This window comes from Hyla sarda, chromosome 3, assembly GCF_029499605.1.
Source record: "Hyla sarda isolate aHylSar1 chromosome 3, aHylSar1.hap1, whole genome shotgun sequence".
Taxonomy (NCBI): Eukaryota; Metazoa; Chordata; class Amphibia; order Anura; family Hylidae; genus Hyla; species Hyla sarda.
Genome location: NC_079191.1, coordinates 433,705,853 through 433,725,703, shown reverse-complemented (window position 1 = coordinate 433,725,703; position 19,851 = coordinate 433,705,853). Strand labels below are relative to the sequence as shown.

The 19,851-nt window shown below is 47.3% G+C and overlaps 1 protein-coding gene across 1 annotated transcript in view; it reads right to left on the bottom strand.

Annotated features, from left to right (window-relative positions):
• Window positions 1-19,851, bottom strand: part of LOC130363140 (calpain-13-like) — a 212,145-nt gene that overhangs the window by 84,814 nt on the left and 107,480 nt on the right. The window contains exon 8 of the mRNA XM_056568540.1: window positions 1,976-2,061. Within this exon, the coding sequence (XP_056424515.1) occupies window positions 1,976-2,061 (86 nt within the window). The remainder of the gene's footprint in view (window positions 1-1,975; window positions 2,062-19,851) is intronic.

The window sequence follows — 19,851 nt, the reverse complement described above, 5'->3', positions numbered from 1 at the left end:
AAAATTAAAACATCCGTTGAGGTACCTGTAATGCTAAAACTCTAAAGTGCCATCTAGTGGCAGAAATGACTATTCAATCTGATTGTGACAAGTTTTAGATGACAATTTTTATGCCTTTGATCCTGTATTTGGACCACTGCCACTAAAAGTGCTCAAATGCTGGAAAATGCTAAACCTTACTTAAAAATGTAAAAAAAAAACACACTTCTTTCCCTGTAATTTTCTGACCTTGGAACGGGCGCGCTCGTGTTTAACTATTGAATTTTTTGCTCAGCGGTTATTATTCACGTTCCCGTCCACATATCAATAGTGCGCCAGGTTGGCATATTCCGCCGCTTTATACCGTATCATTATATTTACCATGAACAGCCTGATGAAAAATCAACACGAGATCTGCGGAGAGTCATTATTTCCACATCAAGAATATCAATTATTTCTAGGGGCGGTCATATAATTACAGGAAAGTCGGCTTTATTCTCACTGCTAATGGAATAGAATTATGCGTCGGTTTAACGGCATTAACAGAGCGCCAGATTTCTTTACAGATAATTTCATCCCCCCCCCCCCGAATATCATAAACAAAAGCATAATAATAATAACGTATAATGGAGGAGAGGTGGAAACAACCATAGGATGTACAATGGGGTATAAGAACGGGCAGTATTGTGAGCGCTCCACTGCAAGGATCTTGTAGCTCAATGTGTTTGCTTTCTGATTTATTTGGGACTGAGCCGCCTGACCTCAAGGGGGCGCTGTTGTGGTTGGACCCTGTTATAATGTAAGACAACACTTTACGGACTTCAAAGTAAAAAACTGTACAACACTGTCAAGAGATTCCTGCAATAGTTGTGATTTCTGACATGTTTGGCTCACAGAGCATTGTCTAGACTGGATCCAATTGTATCACTTCTCAGCTGAGAGCAGGACTAGCTATGTACAATGTATCAGTCTGGAGTCCAGGATGTTTAGCTCACAGAGCATTGTCTAGACTGGATACAATTGTATCACTTCTCAGCTGAGAGCAGGACTAGCTATGTACAATGTATCAGTCTGGAGTCCAGGGTGTTTAGCTCACAGAGCATTGTCTAGACTGGATCCAATTGTATCACTTCTCAGCTGAGAGCAGGACTAGCTATGTACAATGTATCAGTCTGGAGTCCAGGATGTTTAGCTCACAGAGCATTGTCTAGACTGAATACAATTGTATCACTTCTCAGCTGAGAGCAGGACTAGCTATGTACAATGTATCAGTCTGGAGTCCAGGGTGTTTAGCTCACAGAGCATTGTCTAGACTGGATCCAATTGTATCACTTCTCAGCTGAGAGCAGGACTAGCTATGTACAATGTATCAGTCTGGAGTCCAGGGTGTTTAGCTCACAGAGCATTGTCTAGACTGGATACAATTGTATCACTCCTCAGCTGAGAGCAGAACTAGCTATGTACAATGTATCAGTCTGGAGTCCAGGATGTTTAGCTCACAGAGCATTGTCTAGACTGGATACAATTGTATCACTTCTCAGCTGAGAGCAGGACTAGCTATGTACAATGTATCAGTCTGGGGTCCAGGATGTTTAGCTCACAGAGCATTGTCTAGACTGGATACAATTGTATTACTTCTCAGCTGAGAGCAGGACTAGCTATGTGCAATGTATCAGTCTGGGGTCCAGGATGTTTAGCTCACAGAGCATTGTCTAGACTGGATACAATTGTATCACTTCTCAGGTGAGAGCAGGACAAGCTATGTACAATGTATCAGTCTGGAGTCCAGGATGTTTAGCTCACAGAGCATTGTCTAGACTGGATACAATTGTATCACTTCTCAGCTGAGATCAGGACTAGCTATGTACAATGTATCAGTCTGGAGTCCAGGATGTTTAGCTCACAGAGCATTGTCTAGACTGGATACAATTGTATCACTTCTTAGTTGAGATCAGGACTAGCTATGTCCCGGTTTTCAGCAGGGATTGATACTCACTTATCGCTCCAGCGTCCGTTCCATTCTCCTTTGCCCCAGGGATTCCACACCCGCACAATGTCTTCTGATCTGTTGCTGGATTCGATCTACAGGTGATGAAGAAGATTTTATATATCAGTCTCAGTATGAAATCATCTCTGTAGTAGGAAGATACATCACATACAGGCACTTCAGGACTGTCTTTTGGAGTCTAAGCCTGGGTTCACACTGCGGAATCTCCAAGCAGAATTTCTGCCGGAGATTTAGCCGGCGGCACTAGGACCGCGCGGACTGCATTGCCGTCCCCATAGATGGCAATGCGTTTCTGAGCAGATCTCCAAAATGATCCACCCAGAAATGCATTGCCGTCTAAGGGGATGGCAATGCAGTCTGTGCGGTCCTAGTGTCGTCGGCTAAACCTCTGGCAGAAATTCTGCTTGGAGATTCCGCAGTGTGAACCCAGGCTTAGGGTCTATTCACACGGCAGAATTTCCGCTTTGGGAATTCCGCCTCAAATTAAAGCCCATAGACTTCTATTGAATTCCACGCTCCCATTCACACTTCTAAATTTCCGCTTGCGGAATTCCGCAAGCGGAAATTCAGAAGTGTGAATGGGAGTGCGAAATCTCATATAAGTCTATGGGCTTTAGTTTGAGGAGGAATTTTGCAAGCGGAAATTCTGCCGTGTGAATAGACCCTAAGGGTACGTTCACACGCGTGGATTTTTTAGCGGGTTTTCCGCTGCGTATTTGAAAGTGGGCGGGCTCTTCTTGGCTGTCCACAGCGAATTTTCCGCGGCGGAATGTACACTGCGGAAAATTCAGCTGTGGAAAATCTGCTGCGGACAGCCGAGAAAAGCCCGGCCACTTTCAAATACCCGCTAAAAAATCTGCGTGTGTGAACGTACCCTAAGCCTGGGTTCACACTGTGGAATTTCTGGGCAGAATTTCTGCCGGAGAGCAAACCGGTGGAACTAGGACCGCATGGACTGCATTGCTGTCCCCATAGACGGCAATGCATTTATGAGCAGATCTCCCAAAAGATCCACCCAAAAATGCATTGCCGTCAATGAGGACGGCAATGCAGTCCATGCGGTCTTAGTGCCGCCGGCTAAAGCTCCGGCAGAAATTCTGCCCAGAGATACCGTAGTGTGAACCTAGCCTTAGGCTGGGTTCACACTGCGGAATCTCCAGGCAGAATTTCTGCCGGAGATCGAGCCGGCGGCACTAGGACCGCACTGACTGCATTGCCATCCCCATAGATGGCACGGCACTAGGACCGCACTGACTGCATTGCCATCCCCATAGATGGCACGGCACTAGGACCGCATTGACTGCATTGCCTTCCCCATAGATCGCAATGCGTTTCTGAGCAAATCTCCCAAAAGATCCACCCAGAAATGCATTGCCATCTATGGGGCCAGCAATGCAGTCTGATTGGTCCTAGTGCTGATTGTTGGCTGATAGAGAAGAGGACCATACTGGGAACCTTGGTGTAGTGCCCCTATACGTGATTCTAGAGTCCTCCAAAACAAGAGCTACCATACTCTGTCCTTTTATTTTTTAGGATACAACTGAACAAAAAATGACAATTTGCTGTATTTTTTTATTTCTTTTTTTAGCTCAAATCCTGCAATATTAAAGCGGTACTCCACTAGAAAACATTTTTACATTTTTAAATGAACTGGTGCCTGAAAATGACTTCTATTTAAAAATCTTAATCCTTCCAGTACTTAGCTGCTGTATGCTTCACAGGAAGTTATTTTCATTTAGAATTTCCTTTCTGTCTGACCACAGTGCTCTCTGCTGACACCTCTGTCCATTTTAGGAACTGTCCAGAGTACAAGCAAATCCCCATAGCAAACCTCTCCAGCTCTGGACAGTTCCTAAAATGGACAGAGGTGTCAGCAGAGAGCACTGTGGTCAGACAGAAAGGAAATTCTAAATGAAAATAACTTCCTGTGGAGCATACAGCAGCTGATAAGTACTGGAAGGATTAAGATTTTTAAATAGACGTAATTTACAAATCTGTTTAACTTTCTGGCACCAGTTGATTAAAAATATTTTTTTTCCAGTGGAGTACCCCTTTAATGGACTCTGACACAAGTGTACACCGAGCCTAAGAGTACGTTCATACGGGCGGATTACCTGTGGGTTTTCCGCTGCATATTGGCTGAGGAAAATCTGCAGCGGATTTTTCTATCTTTGACTCTGACTCTGCAATAGAGGCAGATTTGCAGATTTTCCTTCTGACCCATTGAAGTCAATAGTAGCAAAATCCGCTGCGGATTTTCCACAGCAGATACGCAACGGAAAATCCGCAGGTAATCCTCCCGTGTGAACGTACCCTAAGGGTACGTTCACACGCGTGGATTTTCAGCGTATTTTACGCTGCAGATCCGCTGGTGAAGGCCCCGCTCTATGCTGGCTTTACATGTGCCTGCTCGTAGTGGCAATACACCGCTACCAGCAGGCACGCTGCGATGTAGCAGTCGCAGTATACTCGCACATCCTGGGAGCTCTCTGCCTAGCTCAGAGCAGGGAGAGAGGCCGCGATGTGCGAGTACGCCGCGCACATTGCTGCAGTGTGTCTGCTCGTAGCGGCGTATTGCCGCTACCAGCAGGCACATGTAAAGACAGCATAGAGCGGGGCCTTCACCAGCGGATCCGCAGCTAATTACGCTGCGAAAATCCGCGCGTGTTAACGTACCCTGACACAGTAATCCACGCAAACAAAAGGTGTTTGCATTTGTGTATTCATTCCTCTTTATCTCCAGTAGGTGGCAGTGTGTCCATATCATTTACTGCATCTTATTTCCTACATACTGCACGCTGTATTCCCAAACACAATGGGTTCATTTATTTGTACGTGAACAACAAGAAAAGTGATTGTTGTGCTGTCTGACATTGGGCATATAACCAATAACTACCACAGCGTAAAATGGAAAACACGATATCCCTACAACAGTGGCACCATTCATACGTGTAAATGCTATATTATTGCTGGATAGAAAGTGAAATGTATGTCATCAAAGAAAATACCGCCACTATAACAAACACTGAACTATCTCAGGTCTATAAACTATACATCATCTATTCACCTAACTAATAAGGTAATTAGAACAGAAAAAAAAGAACTGAAATTTTCATCATAGGTATACCTCTACTATGAGAGACATAATGATAAAAAAAAAATTATGGTGAAAAATAAGTATTTGGTCACCTACAAACAAGCAAGATTTCTGGCTCTCACAGACCTGTAACTTCTCCTTTAAGAGTCTCCTCTGTCCTCCACTTGTTACCTGTATTAATGGTTCCTGTTTGAACTTGTTATCAGTATAAAAGACACCTGTATACACCTCAAACAGTCACACTCCAAACTCCACTATGGCCAAGACCAAAGAGCTGTCGAAGGACACCAGAAACTAAATTGTAGAACTGCATCAGGCTGGGAAGACTGAATCTGCAATAGGCCAGCAGCTTGGTGTGAAGAAATCAACTGTGGGAGCAATTATTAGAAAATGGAAGACATACAAGACCACTGATAACCTCCCTCGATCTGGGGCTCCACACAAGATCTCACCCCATGGTGTCAAAATGATCAGAAGAACGGTGAGCAAAAATCCCAGAACCACACGGGGGGACCTAGTGAATGACCTGCGGAGAGCTGGGACCAAAGGCTACCATCAGTAATACACTATGCCGCCAGAGACTCAAATCATGCAGTGCCAGACGTGTCCCCCTGCTTAAGCCAGTACATGTCCAGGCCCGTCTGAAGTTTGCTAGAGAGCATTTGGATGATCCAGAAGAGTATTGGGAGAATGTCATATGGTCAGATGAAACTAAAGTAGAACTTTTTGGTAAAAACTCAACTTGTCGTGTTTGGAGGAGAAAGAAGCTGAGTTGCATCCAAAGAACACCATACCTACTGTGAAGCATGGGGGTGGTAACTTCATGCTTTGGGGCTTTTTTTCTGCTGACTGATCCGTGTAAAGTAAAGAATGATGGGGCCATGTATTGTGAGATTTTGAGTGAAAACCTCCTTCCATCAGCAAGGGCATTGAAGATGAAACGTGGCTGGGTCTTTCAGCATGACAATGATTCCATACACACCGCCCGGGCAACAAAGGAGTGGCTTTGTAAGAAGCATTTCAAGGTCCTGGAGTAGCCAACCAGTCTCCAGATCTCAACCCCATAGAAAACCTTTGGAGGGAGTTGAAAGTCCGTGTTGCCCAGCGACAGCCCCAAAACATCACTGCTCTAGAGGAGATCTGCATGGAGGAATGGGCCAAAATACCAGCAACAGTGTGTGACAACCTTGTGAAGACAGAAAACATGTGACCTCTGTCATTGCCAACAAAGGGGATATAACAAAGTATTGAGGTGAACTTTTGTTATTGACCAAATACTTATTTTCCACCATAATTTGCAAATAAATTCTTTAAAAATCAGACAATGTGATTTTATGGATTTTTTTTTCTCATTCTGTCTCTCATAGTTGAGGTTATAACCTATGATGACAATTACAGAACTCTCATCTTTATAAGAGGGAGAACTTACACAATTGGTGTCATTTGATATTGTTATTAGAACAATACACGTTTCCTGGTAAATATTTTTATATAATTCCACAATTCTTTCTGAACAGGGCCAGATTAAGGCTGCCTGGAAGACGGAGCACTTCATTATGTCCCCCCCCCCCCCCCTGACAGTTCCCCCACATTAGGTGCAGTGTAGTTCCCCACATTAGGTGCAGTACAGTTCCCCCACATTAGGCATTAGGTGCAGTATAGTTCCCCCACATTAGGTGCAGTATAGTTCCCTCACATTAGGTGCAGTACAGTTCCCCCACATTAGGTGCAGTATAGTTCCCCCACATTAGGTGCAGTATAGTTCCCCTCATTAGGTGCAGTATAGTTCCCCCTCATTAGGTGCAGTATAGTTCCCCCACATTAGGTGCAGTATAGTTCCCCCACATTAGGTGCAGTGTAGTTCCCCAAATTAGGTGCAGTATAGTTCCCCCAAATTAGGTGCAGTATAGTTCCCCCACATTAGGTGCAGTATAGTCCCCCCACATTAGGTGCAGTATAGTTCCCCTCATTAGGTGCAGTATAGTTCCCCCACATTAGGTGCAGTATAGTTCCCCCACATTAGGTGCAGTGTAGTTCCCCACATTAGGTGCAGTATAGCTCCCCCACATTAGGTGCAGTATAGTTCCCCCACATTAGGTGCAGTACAGTTCCCCCACATTAGGTGCAGTATAGTTCCCCCACATTAGGTGCAGTACAGTTCCCCCACATTAGGTGCAGTATAGTTCCCCCACATTAGGTGCAGTACAGTTCCCCCACAATAGGTGCAGTATAGTTCCCCCACATTAGGTGCAGTGTAGTTCCCCACATTAGGTGCAGTATAGTTCCCCCACATTAGGTGCAGTATAGTTCCCCCACATTAGGTGCAGTACAGTTCCCCCACATTAGGTGCAGTGTAGTTCCCCTACATTGGGTGCAGTGTAGTTCCCCACATTAGGTGCAGTATAGTTCCCCCACATTAGGTGCAGTACAGTTCCCCCACATTAGGTGCAGTATAGTTCCCCCACATTAGGTACAGTATAGTTCCCCCACATTAGGTGCAGTATAGTTCCCCCACATTAGGTGCAGTATAGTTCCCCCACATTAGGTGCAGTATAGTTCCCCCACATTAGGTGCAGTACAGTTCCCCCACATTAGGTGCAGTATAGTTCCCCCACATTAGGTGCTGTATAGTTCCTCCACATTAGGTGCAGTATAGTTCCCCCACATTAGGTGCAGTACAGTTCCCCCACATTAGGTGCAGTATAGTTCCCCCACATTAGGTACAGTATAGTTCCCCCACATTAGGTGCAGTATAGTTCCCTCCACATTAGGTGCAGTATAGTTCTCCCCACATTAGGTGCAGTATAGTTCCCCCACATTAGGTGCAGTACAGTTCCCCCACATTAGGTGCAGTACAGTTCCCCCACATTAGGTGCAGTACAGTTCCCCCACATTAGGTGCAGTACAGTTTCCCCACATTAGGTGCAGTACAGTTCCCCCACATTAGGTGCAGTACAGTTCCCCCACATTAGGTGCAGTACAGTTCCCCCACATTAGGTGCATCAGTACAGGATAAGTAATGTAATGTATATACACAGTGACCCCACCAGCAGAATAGTGAGAACAGCTCTGGAGTATAATACAGGATATAACTCAGGATCAGTACAGGATAAGTAATGTAATGTATGTACACAGTGATCTCACCAGCAGAATAGTGAGTACAGCTCTGGAGTATAATACAGGATATAACTCAGGATCAGTACAGGATAAGTAATGTAATGTATGTACACAGTGACCCCACCAGCAGAATAGTGAGTACAGTTCTGGAGTATAATACAGGATATAACTCAGGATCAGTACAGGATAAGTAATGTAATGTATGTACACAGCGACCTCACCAGCAGAATAGTGAGTACAGTTCTGGAGTATAATACAGGATATAACTCAGGATCAGTACAGGATAAGTAATGTAATGTATGTACACAGTGACCTCACCAGCAGAATAGTGAGTACAGTTCTGGAGTATAATACAGGATATAACTCAGGATCAGTACAGGATAAGTAATGTAATGTATGTACACAGTGACCTCACCAGCAGAATAGTGAGTACAGCTCTGGAGTCTGGCCACTAGAGGGAGCATCTTCCTGTTTGGGCTTCCTGTGAGCGTTTGGTGTGCTCGACCTTGAGAGTGATCCACCTCTCTCCCAGGAGCGACCTTCCTTTCCCCAGAAGGAGGGTTTGTTTCCTGGTATGAGCGAGGAGCGGAGAACCCCAACACCTGCCCCCCGAAGTAGGTCCACGGGGGGCAGGGGGAGCCAGCGACCAGTTGCAGAGGGACCAGCATTAGGAACTGCACCAGATGTCTCTGGGTTAAGGCGCTCTGCCAGGAGATGCAGCGATGTATCTCCAGCACCTCCTGAGCCCATGGAGACGAAGAGTAGCCGCAAGGCTGCTCCAACAAAAGGTACTACAGGTACTATGGACTGTGATACTCCTCCTGGAGCAAAGCCAAATGCCCATGGAGGTGTGGAGGAGGATTGGGCAATGCCCAGGGCCCAGGAGCCTGGAACCACCTATGGATCCCGTGTTGCAGAGATACTTCAGGGATATAAAGAAGCAAGGAGCAGCTTGTATAGGCTCCAGGAGGAGGTACAGGAGGCAAAAGCCTTAATGGAAACTGCGTCAAAACGCCAGAAGGCTGAGCTGTCAGCAAGGATTAAACAGCTTAAAAACAGCATCAGCAATCTAAAGAAAAGGAAAACTTTTATTTTGGAGAACAGCGGGCCATTTAAAGAAAAGCTTCAGAATGAAGATCGCTTTGCAGAAAAGGAGAGGGAGAAGCAAAGAAAGCTGAGGGGGCTTCAGCCACGGGTGGAGGAGGAAGGAGACGTTGTGGAGGCCGATAATGTTGAGCCAAATCCACCTGGGGGTCTGCAACATCTCACCCCATACAGTGGGCTCCCTGCAGGGCAAGTGGCAATGTCATCTGGCTGCGGCCCTGGCGGTTCGGGGGATGAGAGTAGCACCAGTCACCAGGGAGGGGCGCTGATGGCCCAGATCCAGCTCCTGGAGTCCCCAGGTCGCCTCCAGGACTTCACATTTGGACATGAGTTACCAGAGGAGGCACCTGGGGGAAGGAAAAAGAAGAAGTCAAAGAAGACCAAGCTCCAGGAGCAGGTAACATTTGTATATACCCCCCTCCCTGAACCCCCCGGACTGGCCGCAGGGTCAGCTCACTGTGTGAACCCCATTTCTCAGCCCAGCCTGAGTTCTGCTGTGGACTCAGTGCAGGAGAGTGGGGAGAGTATGGAGTCTAGTGTGGCGGTGAGCTCCATAGCTGTTTGCAGTAACAGTGGTGGAGCAGACAGTGTATCGGCTGTGAGGTCGGACAGTGATATTTGCCCAGCGATGGGCAGTAAAGGCTCTGGCACATTGGGTTGCTCCCTAACGGGAGGGGGGGGGGCGATTTTGTGCCAGAGTCGGCTGCGGGAGCTCCGGTGGCTCTGAGCGTTGGCACTGCTGTTCCTTTGGAGCAGCGGTGTCGTCGTGGAGGAGCTGCCGGGGCTAAGATGTCTTCGCCTCCCAGAAAGACTGGACTTAAACCCCTATTTTGTATTGGCGCCGCTGATCCAGATCAGCGGCGCCCAGGAGCAGGAAACTCCAGTACTGATGAGGCGGAGGGTACCAATAAAAACAGGGCTGGGGCCGCTAATAAGCAGGCTAGGCAGGCTTCCCGGTCCTTGTATAAGGGACCGGTGACCTGTCCTGTGGTGGTGGCTCCAGCTCTGGTACCCAGTGATGCTGATGGTACAAAATCTGCACCAGAACGCACCGGTCCAGCCAGTATGAGTGAGAAAGTTAATGTAATAGTGAATGAAGGAGTGAATGTATCTGTTAATAATCTGTCTGGGGCTTTGAATGGTGGTTTGGGCTGTAGCACGGGTGGAGGTATGGGGGGCACATTAGCTAAAACATGTGACAATGGTTTGGGTATGGATTATGTGGAGGAGGGTGGTGAAGGGGCGCAGATTAGTGGTAGGGATGTAGGGCCTGGTCCAGTTGCACCCCCAGCGGTGGCAGCACCGGTACGCAGCTACGCAAATGTCACCGCTGGGGGGAGGGGGGCACCTTCCTCGTCCTCTGGCTCTGGGGAGAGCAGTTTGCAGCAGCGTCTCCTGGGGGCCTTAAGGAGAGGGGAGAGATCGATCAATGTAGAGGGTAGGGAGGTTGATCTATCCTTCTGGATAGAGAGACATGGTCTTTCAGCCTTCCGAGAGGAAAGAGGGGGGGATAATGTGTGGTCCCTCCCTACAGCCGGGCCAGGTGGTCTCCGTAGGAATGTGGTCCGGCTGAGGTGGAGAGGCAGTGATTCATGTCCTCCAAGATCTAAAGTTGTTGAGCTTCTGCTGAAGTTGGGCTTTAAGGCAGCTGACATCTACGCCTTAATACATCCTTATGGTACCCCTGAGTTTGATATCAGCTTTGTTCGGCCGGAGGGGCTTGAGCTCTTCTGGTCGAGTTATGAGTTGGTAAAGAACGAACCCGGCTGGCGAGACTTTGCCATTCAGGCGGTGTCTCGCCAAAATAATGTCAAGAAAGTGACCGTTTTAACCCGTAACGAATCACTCTCTTGTATTGACATCATGACGTGGCTAGGTCGGTATGGAGAGGTGGTGGAGGTCCCAAAAAAGAACAGGGATGAATATGGCATCTGGTCAGGGGCCTGGACGTTTATGGTGAAACTGAGGCGTTCAGGAAACACAGTTACCCATATACCATCTGCGACCTTCCTCGGAAGAGATCGTATCCAGATCTTCTACCAGGGTCAGCCGAAGCTCTGTCACAGATGTGGTGACCCCACACATTTTAGTGCCAATTGCACTGTGCAGAAGTGCACTCTGTGTGGGGAAATAGGTCATCTCGCTGCATCTTGTGCGGAGATTAGGTGTCACCTGTGTGGTGACTTAGGTCACCCATTCAGTCGCTGCCCTCGTTCCTTTGTCAACGCGGTTGTTGCCCCGGTGGGAGTAAGCCTTGAGGTGGATTCTGCTGGGGCGATGGCCGTCGGGGATGAAGGGGTGCAGGGGTCAGGGAAGAAAAGTAAGCAGAAGACGCCTGCCCAACTGAGGCGTCTCAAGAAGCGCCAAAGGGATAGGGAGATTCAGGACTCACAGGAGCATCAACCAACTGGGGTGACTCCTGATCCTGTCCCTGCGGCCAGTCTTACTGCTGAGGCCCTGGGGGATAGTGAACTGGATGAGGAGATTGGGAGGATCCACAAAGAGGGGGATGCTGTCTCCTCACTGTCCTCCCATGGTGAGAGCGCGGATGAGGACAGTGGGGGATGGGCAGAAACAAAGCGGGGTACTCGGAGGAATAAAAAAAGAGGAGATGTAATATCTTCTCCCACCCGCCAGATGCCAAAGGAAGGTACAACTGATCTCCCTCTGATTGGTCTCTCCAACCGGTTCCGAGCCCTCCGCGACATTTCCTCTTCGGAGGGGGAGGAGGCGGTGGGTGAGGTTCCGGATGTTGCGGGGGGGCTCACAGGAGACGCTGAGTCCTCTCTCCCTGGGGAATCTATGTCTTCAGGGGGGGAGACTGGCCCAGAGTCAGGGGACGAGGAAAAAGTATATAATGGGAAAATGGACACATCCATCTCACTAAAAAGGGGTAAACCATCATCTGATGAGGAGGGTGGTGGGGTGGATGGGAAGGATGGTGGGAAAAAGAAAGCTTTCTAACTCAATCACCCTCGATGGCGGCACCCTCTCCGTTGACTCTGGCATCCATTAATGTTGCCAGCATTAAGTCAGATACAGCTCGATTTGCGGCCTATGATTTTTTTGCCCATATTAATGCTGATATTTTATTTTTGCAGGAGACCAGGCTAACAGATATGTCATCTATCTACAAGGCTAAAAGAGAGTGGAGGAATGGGCCCTCCTACTGGTCTCTTGGGGCCGAGCCGTATAGCGGAGTGGCGGTCCTTTTTACCGCAGCGGTAGAATGCCGACGGGTTATCGAGTTAGAAATGGGAAGGTGCCTGATCTTAGATGTCCTCATGAAGGGACAAGAACTTCGCCTTATTAACATCTACGGCCCACAGTCTAAGTGGGACCGGAAGTGTCTCTTTATGAGGATCAAGCCCTATCTTTTTACAAGTCGGCAGGTGGTCTTTGGAGGGGACTTCAATGCTGTCACGAGGCCCCAAGACAGGGGAGGTTCCAGAGACAAGCTGACTTATGATAGCGTCGCCCTTAATAGCATAGCAAGTGAGGCTCGCCTGGTGGATGTCCACATCCGGCACACCCCAGGCCACGTGGGATTCACCTATCATAGGGGTAGTTGTAGGTCTAGGATAGACAGGTTTTATTTGAAGGAGGAAGCCGTCTCTTCAGCAGTGTCTGTTGTTGAGGTGGAGTTCTCCGATCACTGTTTAATTTTGTTTTCTCTGAATGTCACAGAGACCCCCCGGATGGGCAGAGGCTATTGGAAGCTGAATTCGTCTCTCTTGGAAGAAGCGGAGATAAGACAGTCCTTTGAGGATTTTCTTCAGAGCCAGGTACCATTGCTGGGCCTTTGTAGCAGTAAGTCAGAGTGGTGGGAGATCTTCAAGAAAAGGGTTGCAACATTCTTCCGCCAGCTCTCGGGCCTCAGAAGCCTAAACAGGTACCGTTTGTACCAGGGCCTGAGGAAGAAACTTGAGAACCTTGTCTCGACTGGAGGTAGTCGTGATGATATCTCCAGAGTGAAGTCCTTGCTGATGAAGTGCCAGTACGACAGACACGCATCTTTGGTTTTTGAGAGGGATTACGGGAAGTACCGCTCGCCCGACCCTTACAGAAACTGCAAGATGTCAGTGAATAGTAAAATAGTCTCAGGACTGATTGATAGTACGGGATCCTTGAAAAGGTCCAGATCAGGGATCCTGGAGGTCGTCAGATCCTTCTACTCGCACCTCTTGGGAAGGAAGGATCTAGATTGAGATAAGGTATCAGCTTTCTTGGCTGAAACCATCCCTGAACCAGGAGTAGACCCCTCTCTTGACGTTTTGACAGAGATGATCCGGGAAGAGGAAGTCAGGATGGCGATTGATGGGCTTGCCCTCAAGAAGTCACCCGGTCCGGATGGCTTAACATCTGAGTTCTACAAGACCTTTAAGGACACTTTGGTTCCCCTCTTGACTGCGGTTTTTAATGAGTGTCTATCCTCGGGCACTCTGCCAAAGACAATGAGGAGGTCAGCGCTGATCATCTTGTCAAAGGGTAAAGACCCGTCCCACATTGAGAATTGGCGTCCCATAGCTCTTCTCAATGCGGACAGAAAGATTCTGGCAAAAGTGCTGTTTAACCGGCTGGTGGAGTTTGCACCCCGGCTCCTTTCGGGGGCTCAGCATTGCTCTGTTCCGGGCCGCAGTACATTTAGTGCTGTGCTCAGTGTCCGGGAGGCTGTGGAGCAGGGTAGGGCTGGCCACTGGAAGGGGTACTTGCTCTCCTTGGATCAGGCAAAAGCGTTTGATCGGGTTAACCATGAGTACCTCTGGTCTGTTCTTCTGAGATATGGCCTGCCGGGGGGGTTTGTTGATTGGCTTAAGACCTTGTATGCAGGGGCAGAGAGTTTCCCGCTTGTGAATGGTTGGATTGGTCGCTCCTTTGAGGTTGGATCTGGTGTCCGTCAGGGTTGTCCTTTAAGCCCTTTGCTGTACGTGTTTGCAATTGATCCTTTCCTTAGGAGGATTGATTGTGGACCGTTGGCGGGGGTGAGAATGGACCTGGCGGTGCCGGATTCGGCTCTGAGGGCGGTAGCATATGCTGATGATGTCACTGTGTTTGTCTCCTCACAAGAGGAGGTCAGATGGGTGATGTCAGAGGTGGACCGCTACTCGGAGGCATCCGGGTCCAAGATCAACCAGGATAAGTGTGAGAGTCTCTGGCTGGGAGGGGGAGATCCTAGTTTTGATCTCCCGGACGCCCTTCCAGAGCCCCAGGAATCTGCAAAAGTTCTCGGCATTGAATTTGGCCAAGGGGATTACCCCAAACAAAACTGGGACAGCAGGCTTAAGATCGCCGCTCAGAAGGTGGATCAGTGGAAGGGTTGGTCTTTGACCCTCCGGGAAAGGGTTAACCTGATCAAAACATTCCTGCTCCCTTTGTTGATATATCTGGGCAGTGTATGTATGTTGCCAGAACCTCTCTGGACCCGGGTCTACAGTGTGTTCTTCCAAATGTTATGGGGGAATAGACTGAACCTAGTGAAGAGGGAGGTTACTTACCGTACAAGGAGACTAGGGGGGTTGTGTATGGTCAACCCCGTGGTATTCCTAGTGAATACCTTTCTTAAGACCAATATAGCAAACCTCTGGTCAGAGAGGGCTCCTCCGTGGGTATCCTCCTGTAGGGGATGGTTTCGGCCTTTCTTTCAGGAATGGGAGACAGGAGGGCAAGTGAAGGATCTTCGCACACCACACGGGCATCTCCCGGCTTATGCTACCCCGGTTCTGAAGGTTATTCGTCGGTGGGGTCTGGGGATGGGGGAGATTAGGACTCTGTCAAGGAAATTCCTTGACAAGGGGGTCCTGTCTTCCCATTTCCAGAGGCCATTGGCGCTCAAGGACTGCCCAAGTCGGGATCTGGAGGAGGGTTTAGAGCTTTTGAATTCTATCAGGATCCCCTTGAAGTTTTGGGACTTGACTTGGCGCTGCTTCCATGGGAAACTGTGTGTGAGGGACAATCTGAAGTGCAGGAGCTCTGATGACCGGGGATGTCCCCGTGAAGAGTGTGGAGGCATGCTGGAAAGCATGGAGCATTTTCTGCTTCATTGTCCCTTTAACACAGAGGTTTACACCAGGGTGGGCGCTTCCATTGGTTGGCCTCGGCTGGCCAGTCTCTCCTATGCGGAATGGGCCTATGGGGCATTCAGAAACCTTGGAGGCTGGGACCGGTGCACTTTATTCCTAGTCAGCTCAGTGATCAGGTACTACACGTGGAATGCACGGTGTTTAGTGTCGACGCAGCGTAAAATCCTCCCTGTGGATGTGGTGGTTAGGAACATTCTCGGTGACCTGGTGAAGGTGCGTTCTCTGGAGTACGAGAGGCTGGGTGCTGGCAGGGCCTCTCGTCTGTGGAGGGGCTCTGCCTTTAAAGTGCCTTAGCCCGTTGTCTCCCCCTGGTGGTGGGCTGATGCTGGCACATTAGTCTTTTTGTTTTGAGTTGGTTTATGGTAATATAGGGCTTGCAGGTACTGAACTTGAGCTTTAGGGGTTTGTTGTTTGGCTTATAGTGTTATATGTATTTGTTATTGTATTTATTGTTGTAGTCTATTTGTATACTTATGTATTGTATATATTGTTAGTCTGTGTATATTTTATGTAATGTATATACTGTATATATTGTGTGACGCCACCTGGGGTTTGGGTTTAGTTTAGGTTGGCTGGTGGGTTAAAAGGGGGGAGGGGGTTTGTATGGGACTTTTATATATACAGAAAATCCTGGACTGGTTCATGGACGTCTGGTAACATGTACTGGGGGCATGGGATGCGGGACCAGCTCAGGGCCAAAAAAAAAAAAAAAAAAAAAAAAAAAAGTGGTGTTATTTTGTTTGTGTTGGTTTTTATTATTTTGTATATATTATTGTTGTTGTTGTTGTTATTCTTTTTGGTATATTACTGGTATTGGGTTTTTGGTATTGCAACTGGGCCAGGAAATTCACATTTAGTATTAGTGTATATTAGTGCATATAGTTTATTAGTATGGTATGGGTATAATGGGTATTATAGGAATATGTCTTTTGTAAATATTGTATATATTTGTTTGTGTGCAGGAATGAGTGTGGGGTGGACTGGTGTTGTATTTTATGCTATGGTGTTTGGTTTTATGATCGTTATATTGATATGTTCTGTCGGATATGGTATGTTTATGTTTTGTAATTTTTTTTATTGTTATGTTTGAAATTTTAATAAAAGATCTACAGGATATAGCTCAGGATCAGTACAGGATAAGTAATGTAATGTATGTACACAGTGACCTCACCAGCAGAATAGTGAGTACAGCTCTCAGCAGCTCCCCAATTCATCCCTCTTTCCTGACAGGAAGTTGTGTAGTTTTCTCATTGTCAGTGTAGTGTTGTCTCAGCAGCTTCTGACTCCTCCATCTCTTACAAGACAATGCATCATCCTCTGCTGTCTCAGGAGGCATGGTTGGATCTTGTCTCTGAGCACTATCTCTGCAACCTGAGTGATGTCATCACCTGTGATCAGGGTATTGGTTGGCCCTTTCCCACCATATTTTCCTAAAATCTTGTCTCTCAGTGTATGCAGCCTCTTACAAGTAAGTGGTGATGCTGAATACACTGCATACACAGCCTGGTCTAGAAAATGATAACCGAGTGGTGAGGTACACTTACAAAGTACATTTACAAAGACTGGGGTGTCGGTTAGGTTTTTTTTTCAGTGGACTCGTCTTTTTTTTCCTTGTCATTTACTAATCTGTCGCATGTGTCGTTTTTTGTCGCACAATATTAAATTCTGTTGCACGGGAATAAAAAGTGGCGCACTGGAAAAATACAAATTAGACCAAATAAATACAGTAAAGTTACTCTGCACAAGGATGTAACTTTACATTCATGATTGTTAATGGGTTAACAACCCAAAAGTTTTTTTTAAATATATATATAAATAAATAAAAAACTATTACATCATTTAATCATAAAAGCGTTGAGGGGTTAAAAATGCTTTTAAAGTATAAAACAAGTAATTTAATCATGAACCACAAAGGTCAGCTGTCCCTTCCTCAAAAACACTCCATTTTTCCATTTTCACTCGACCCCTGGGCTGTCGGTTTTTCACACTTTTTTCAGAGTGATTTCACAATTACTCCGAGGGATTTTTCCATTTTGTTGGGTTAACGCCAATTTTTGAGTAAACCACGCCCATTTTGTAGGTTAAATTAAATTCTCCGAGTGTTTTTGAAAATGTAGGTTGTGCGCCTAAATTTTGGGCGCGATAACCGAGAAAAACCGTCGGTTCTCCTTTAGTAAATGAGGGCTATTGTAAGGGAGCAGGGACTCTTATTGACAGGAGTCCCTGCTCCTTCACAAATCTGAATTTGTCTGACAATTTGAGCAAATCCTCCAAAAATAATATTTAAAGGGTACCTCTCATCAAATAAACTTTCGATATATTTTAGATTAATGAATGTTGAATAACTTTCCAATAGCATGTCAATGAAAAATATGCTTCTTTCTATTGTATTTTTCCCGATCAGTCCTGTCAGCAAGCATTTCTGACTCATGCTGAAGTCCTAAACACTCAGAGCTGCCAGCCTGCTTTGTTCACAGCCAAACAGACTGTGAACAAAGCAGGCTGACAGCTCTGAGTGTTCTCCTTTGTGAACAAAGCAGACTGGCTGCTCATAGTGTTTAGGACTCCAGCATGTGTCTGAAATGCTTGCTGCCAGGACTGGTAGGGAGACCCCTAGTGGTCATTTCTTCAAAGTGGAAAATTAAACAGAAAGAAACATATTTTTTAATAACATGCAATTGTAAAGTTATTCTGCATACATTAATCTATAATATATCAAAAGTTTTTTTGGTGAGAGGTACCCTTTAAGGTTCTTTCTTCTCTCCTGGTATCTTCTCATGTGACAGAGAAGTCTTTGGACCTCTCTTAGATACCAGGTTATGGATGCAGCTGCTACTTCTACACCCGATATAGCTATGATCTTATCTTTTATATGCAGAAAAATTCCTCTGATCCTCTTCTATTTCCAGAGTACCTACCTGGTCAATAATGTGTAATAATAGCTATTATTGCAACAAAGTCCAAGTGTAAGGCACAGCTCACTCGAACGCCCTTCCTGCGTTTCGGACGAGACCGGACCACAACTCCTACAATAATGTAGAAATGAAGAGAGGTCCAGCGCAGGTTCCAAGCAATAAAGAAAAATATTTATTCAGCGGTAACACAACATGATGACAAATGGGTGACGCGTTTCAGCCACAATCTGCGGCCTTAGTCATACAACAATACAATACAAATGAATCTCTTTTATAGAGGAGATGGGCGGGATTCTATCCAACAGAATGGGTGTATCCAAGGAATGCAACCACTCCCTGGATTTAACCCCGCTGCTGGAAGTTAACCCATCCGTCTCCAGCACAATTATATACATGGGATAAAAAAGCATGGTTCATGTGAACACATACTGACACTACAATATAAAAATAACTGAGATTCACACTTATACCGTATATACTCGAGTATAAGCTGAGTTTTTCAGCACAATTTTTCGTGCTGAAAACACCACCCTCGGCTTATACTCGAGTGAACTCTCCACCCGCAGTGGTCTTCAACCTGTGGACCTCCAGAGGTTTCAAAATTACAACTCCCAGCAAGCCCGGGCAGCCATCGGCTGTCCGGGCTTGCTGGGAGTTGTAGTTTTGAAACCTCCGGAGGTCCGCAGGTTGAAGACCACTGCGGCCTTCGACATCATCCAGCCCCCTCTCACCCCCTTTAGTTCTGTACAGTACTCGCCTCCGCTCGGCGCTGGTCCGGTGCTGCAGGACTGTCCGGAGAGGAGGTGGTCCGGTGGGATAGTGGTTCCGGGCTGCTATCTTCACTGGGGAGGCCTCTTCTAAGCGCTTCGGGCCCGGCCCCAGAATAGTCACGTTGCCTTGACAACGACGCAGAGGTACGTTCATTACCAACGTACTTCTGCGTCATTGTCAAGGCAACGCCTCTATTCCGGGCCGGAAGCGCGGAGAAGAGGCGCCCCCAGTGAAGATAGCAGCCCGGAACCACTATCCCACCGGACGACCTCCCCACCGGACAGTCCTGCAGGACCGGACCAGCGCCGAGCGGAGGTGAGTACTGTACAGAACTAAAGGGGGTGAGAGGGGGCTGGATGATGTCGAAGGCCGCAGTGGTCCTCAACCTGCGGACCTCCGGAGGTTTCAAAACTACAACTCCCAGCAAGCCCGGACAGCCGATGGCTGCCCGGGCTTGCTGGGAGTTGTAGTTTTGAAACCTCTGGAGGTCCGCAGGTTGAAGACCACTGAGGGCGGATGATGACAAGAGGATGATGAAGGGGGGGGGGGGGGGTGGGATGATGACAAGGGGATGATGAAGGGGGGGTGTGGGATGATGACAAGGGGATGATGACAGGTGATGATGATGAGGGTCTGGATGATGACAGGCGGTGATGATGATGAGGATGTTAATGACGGGGGTCTGGATGATGACAGGGGGGGATGATGTATTTCCCACCCTAGGCTTATACTCGAGTCTATAACTTTTCCTGGGATTTTGGGTTGAAATTAGGGGCCTCG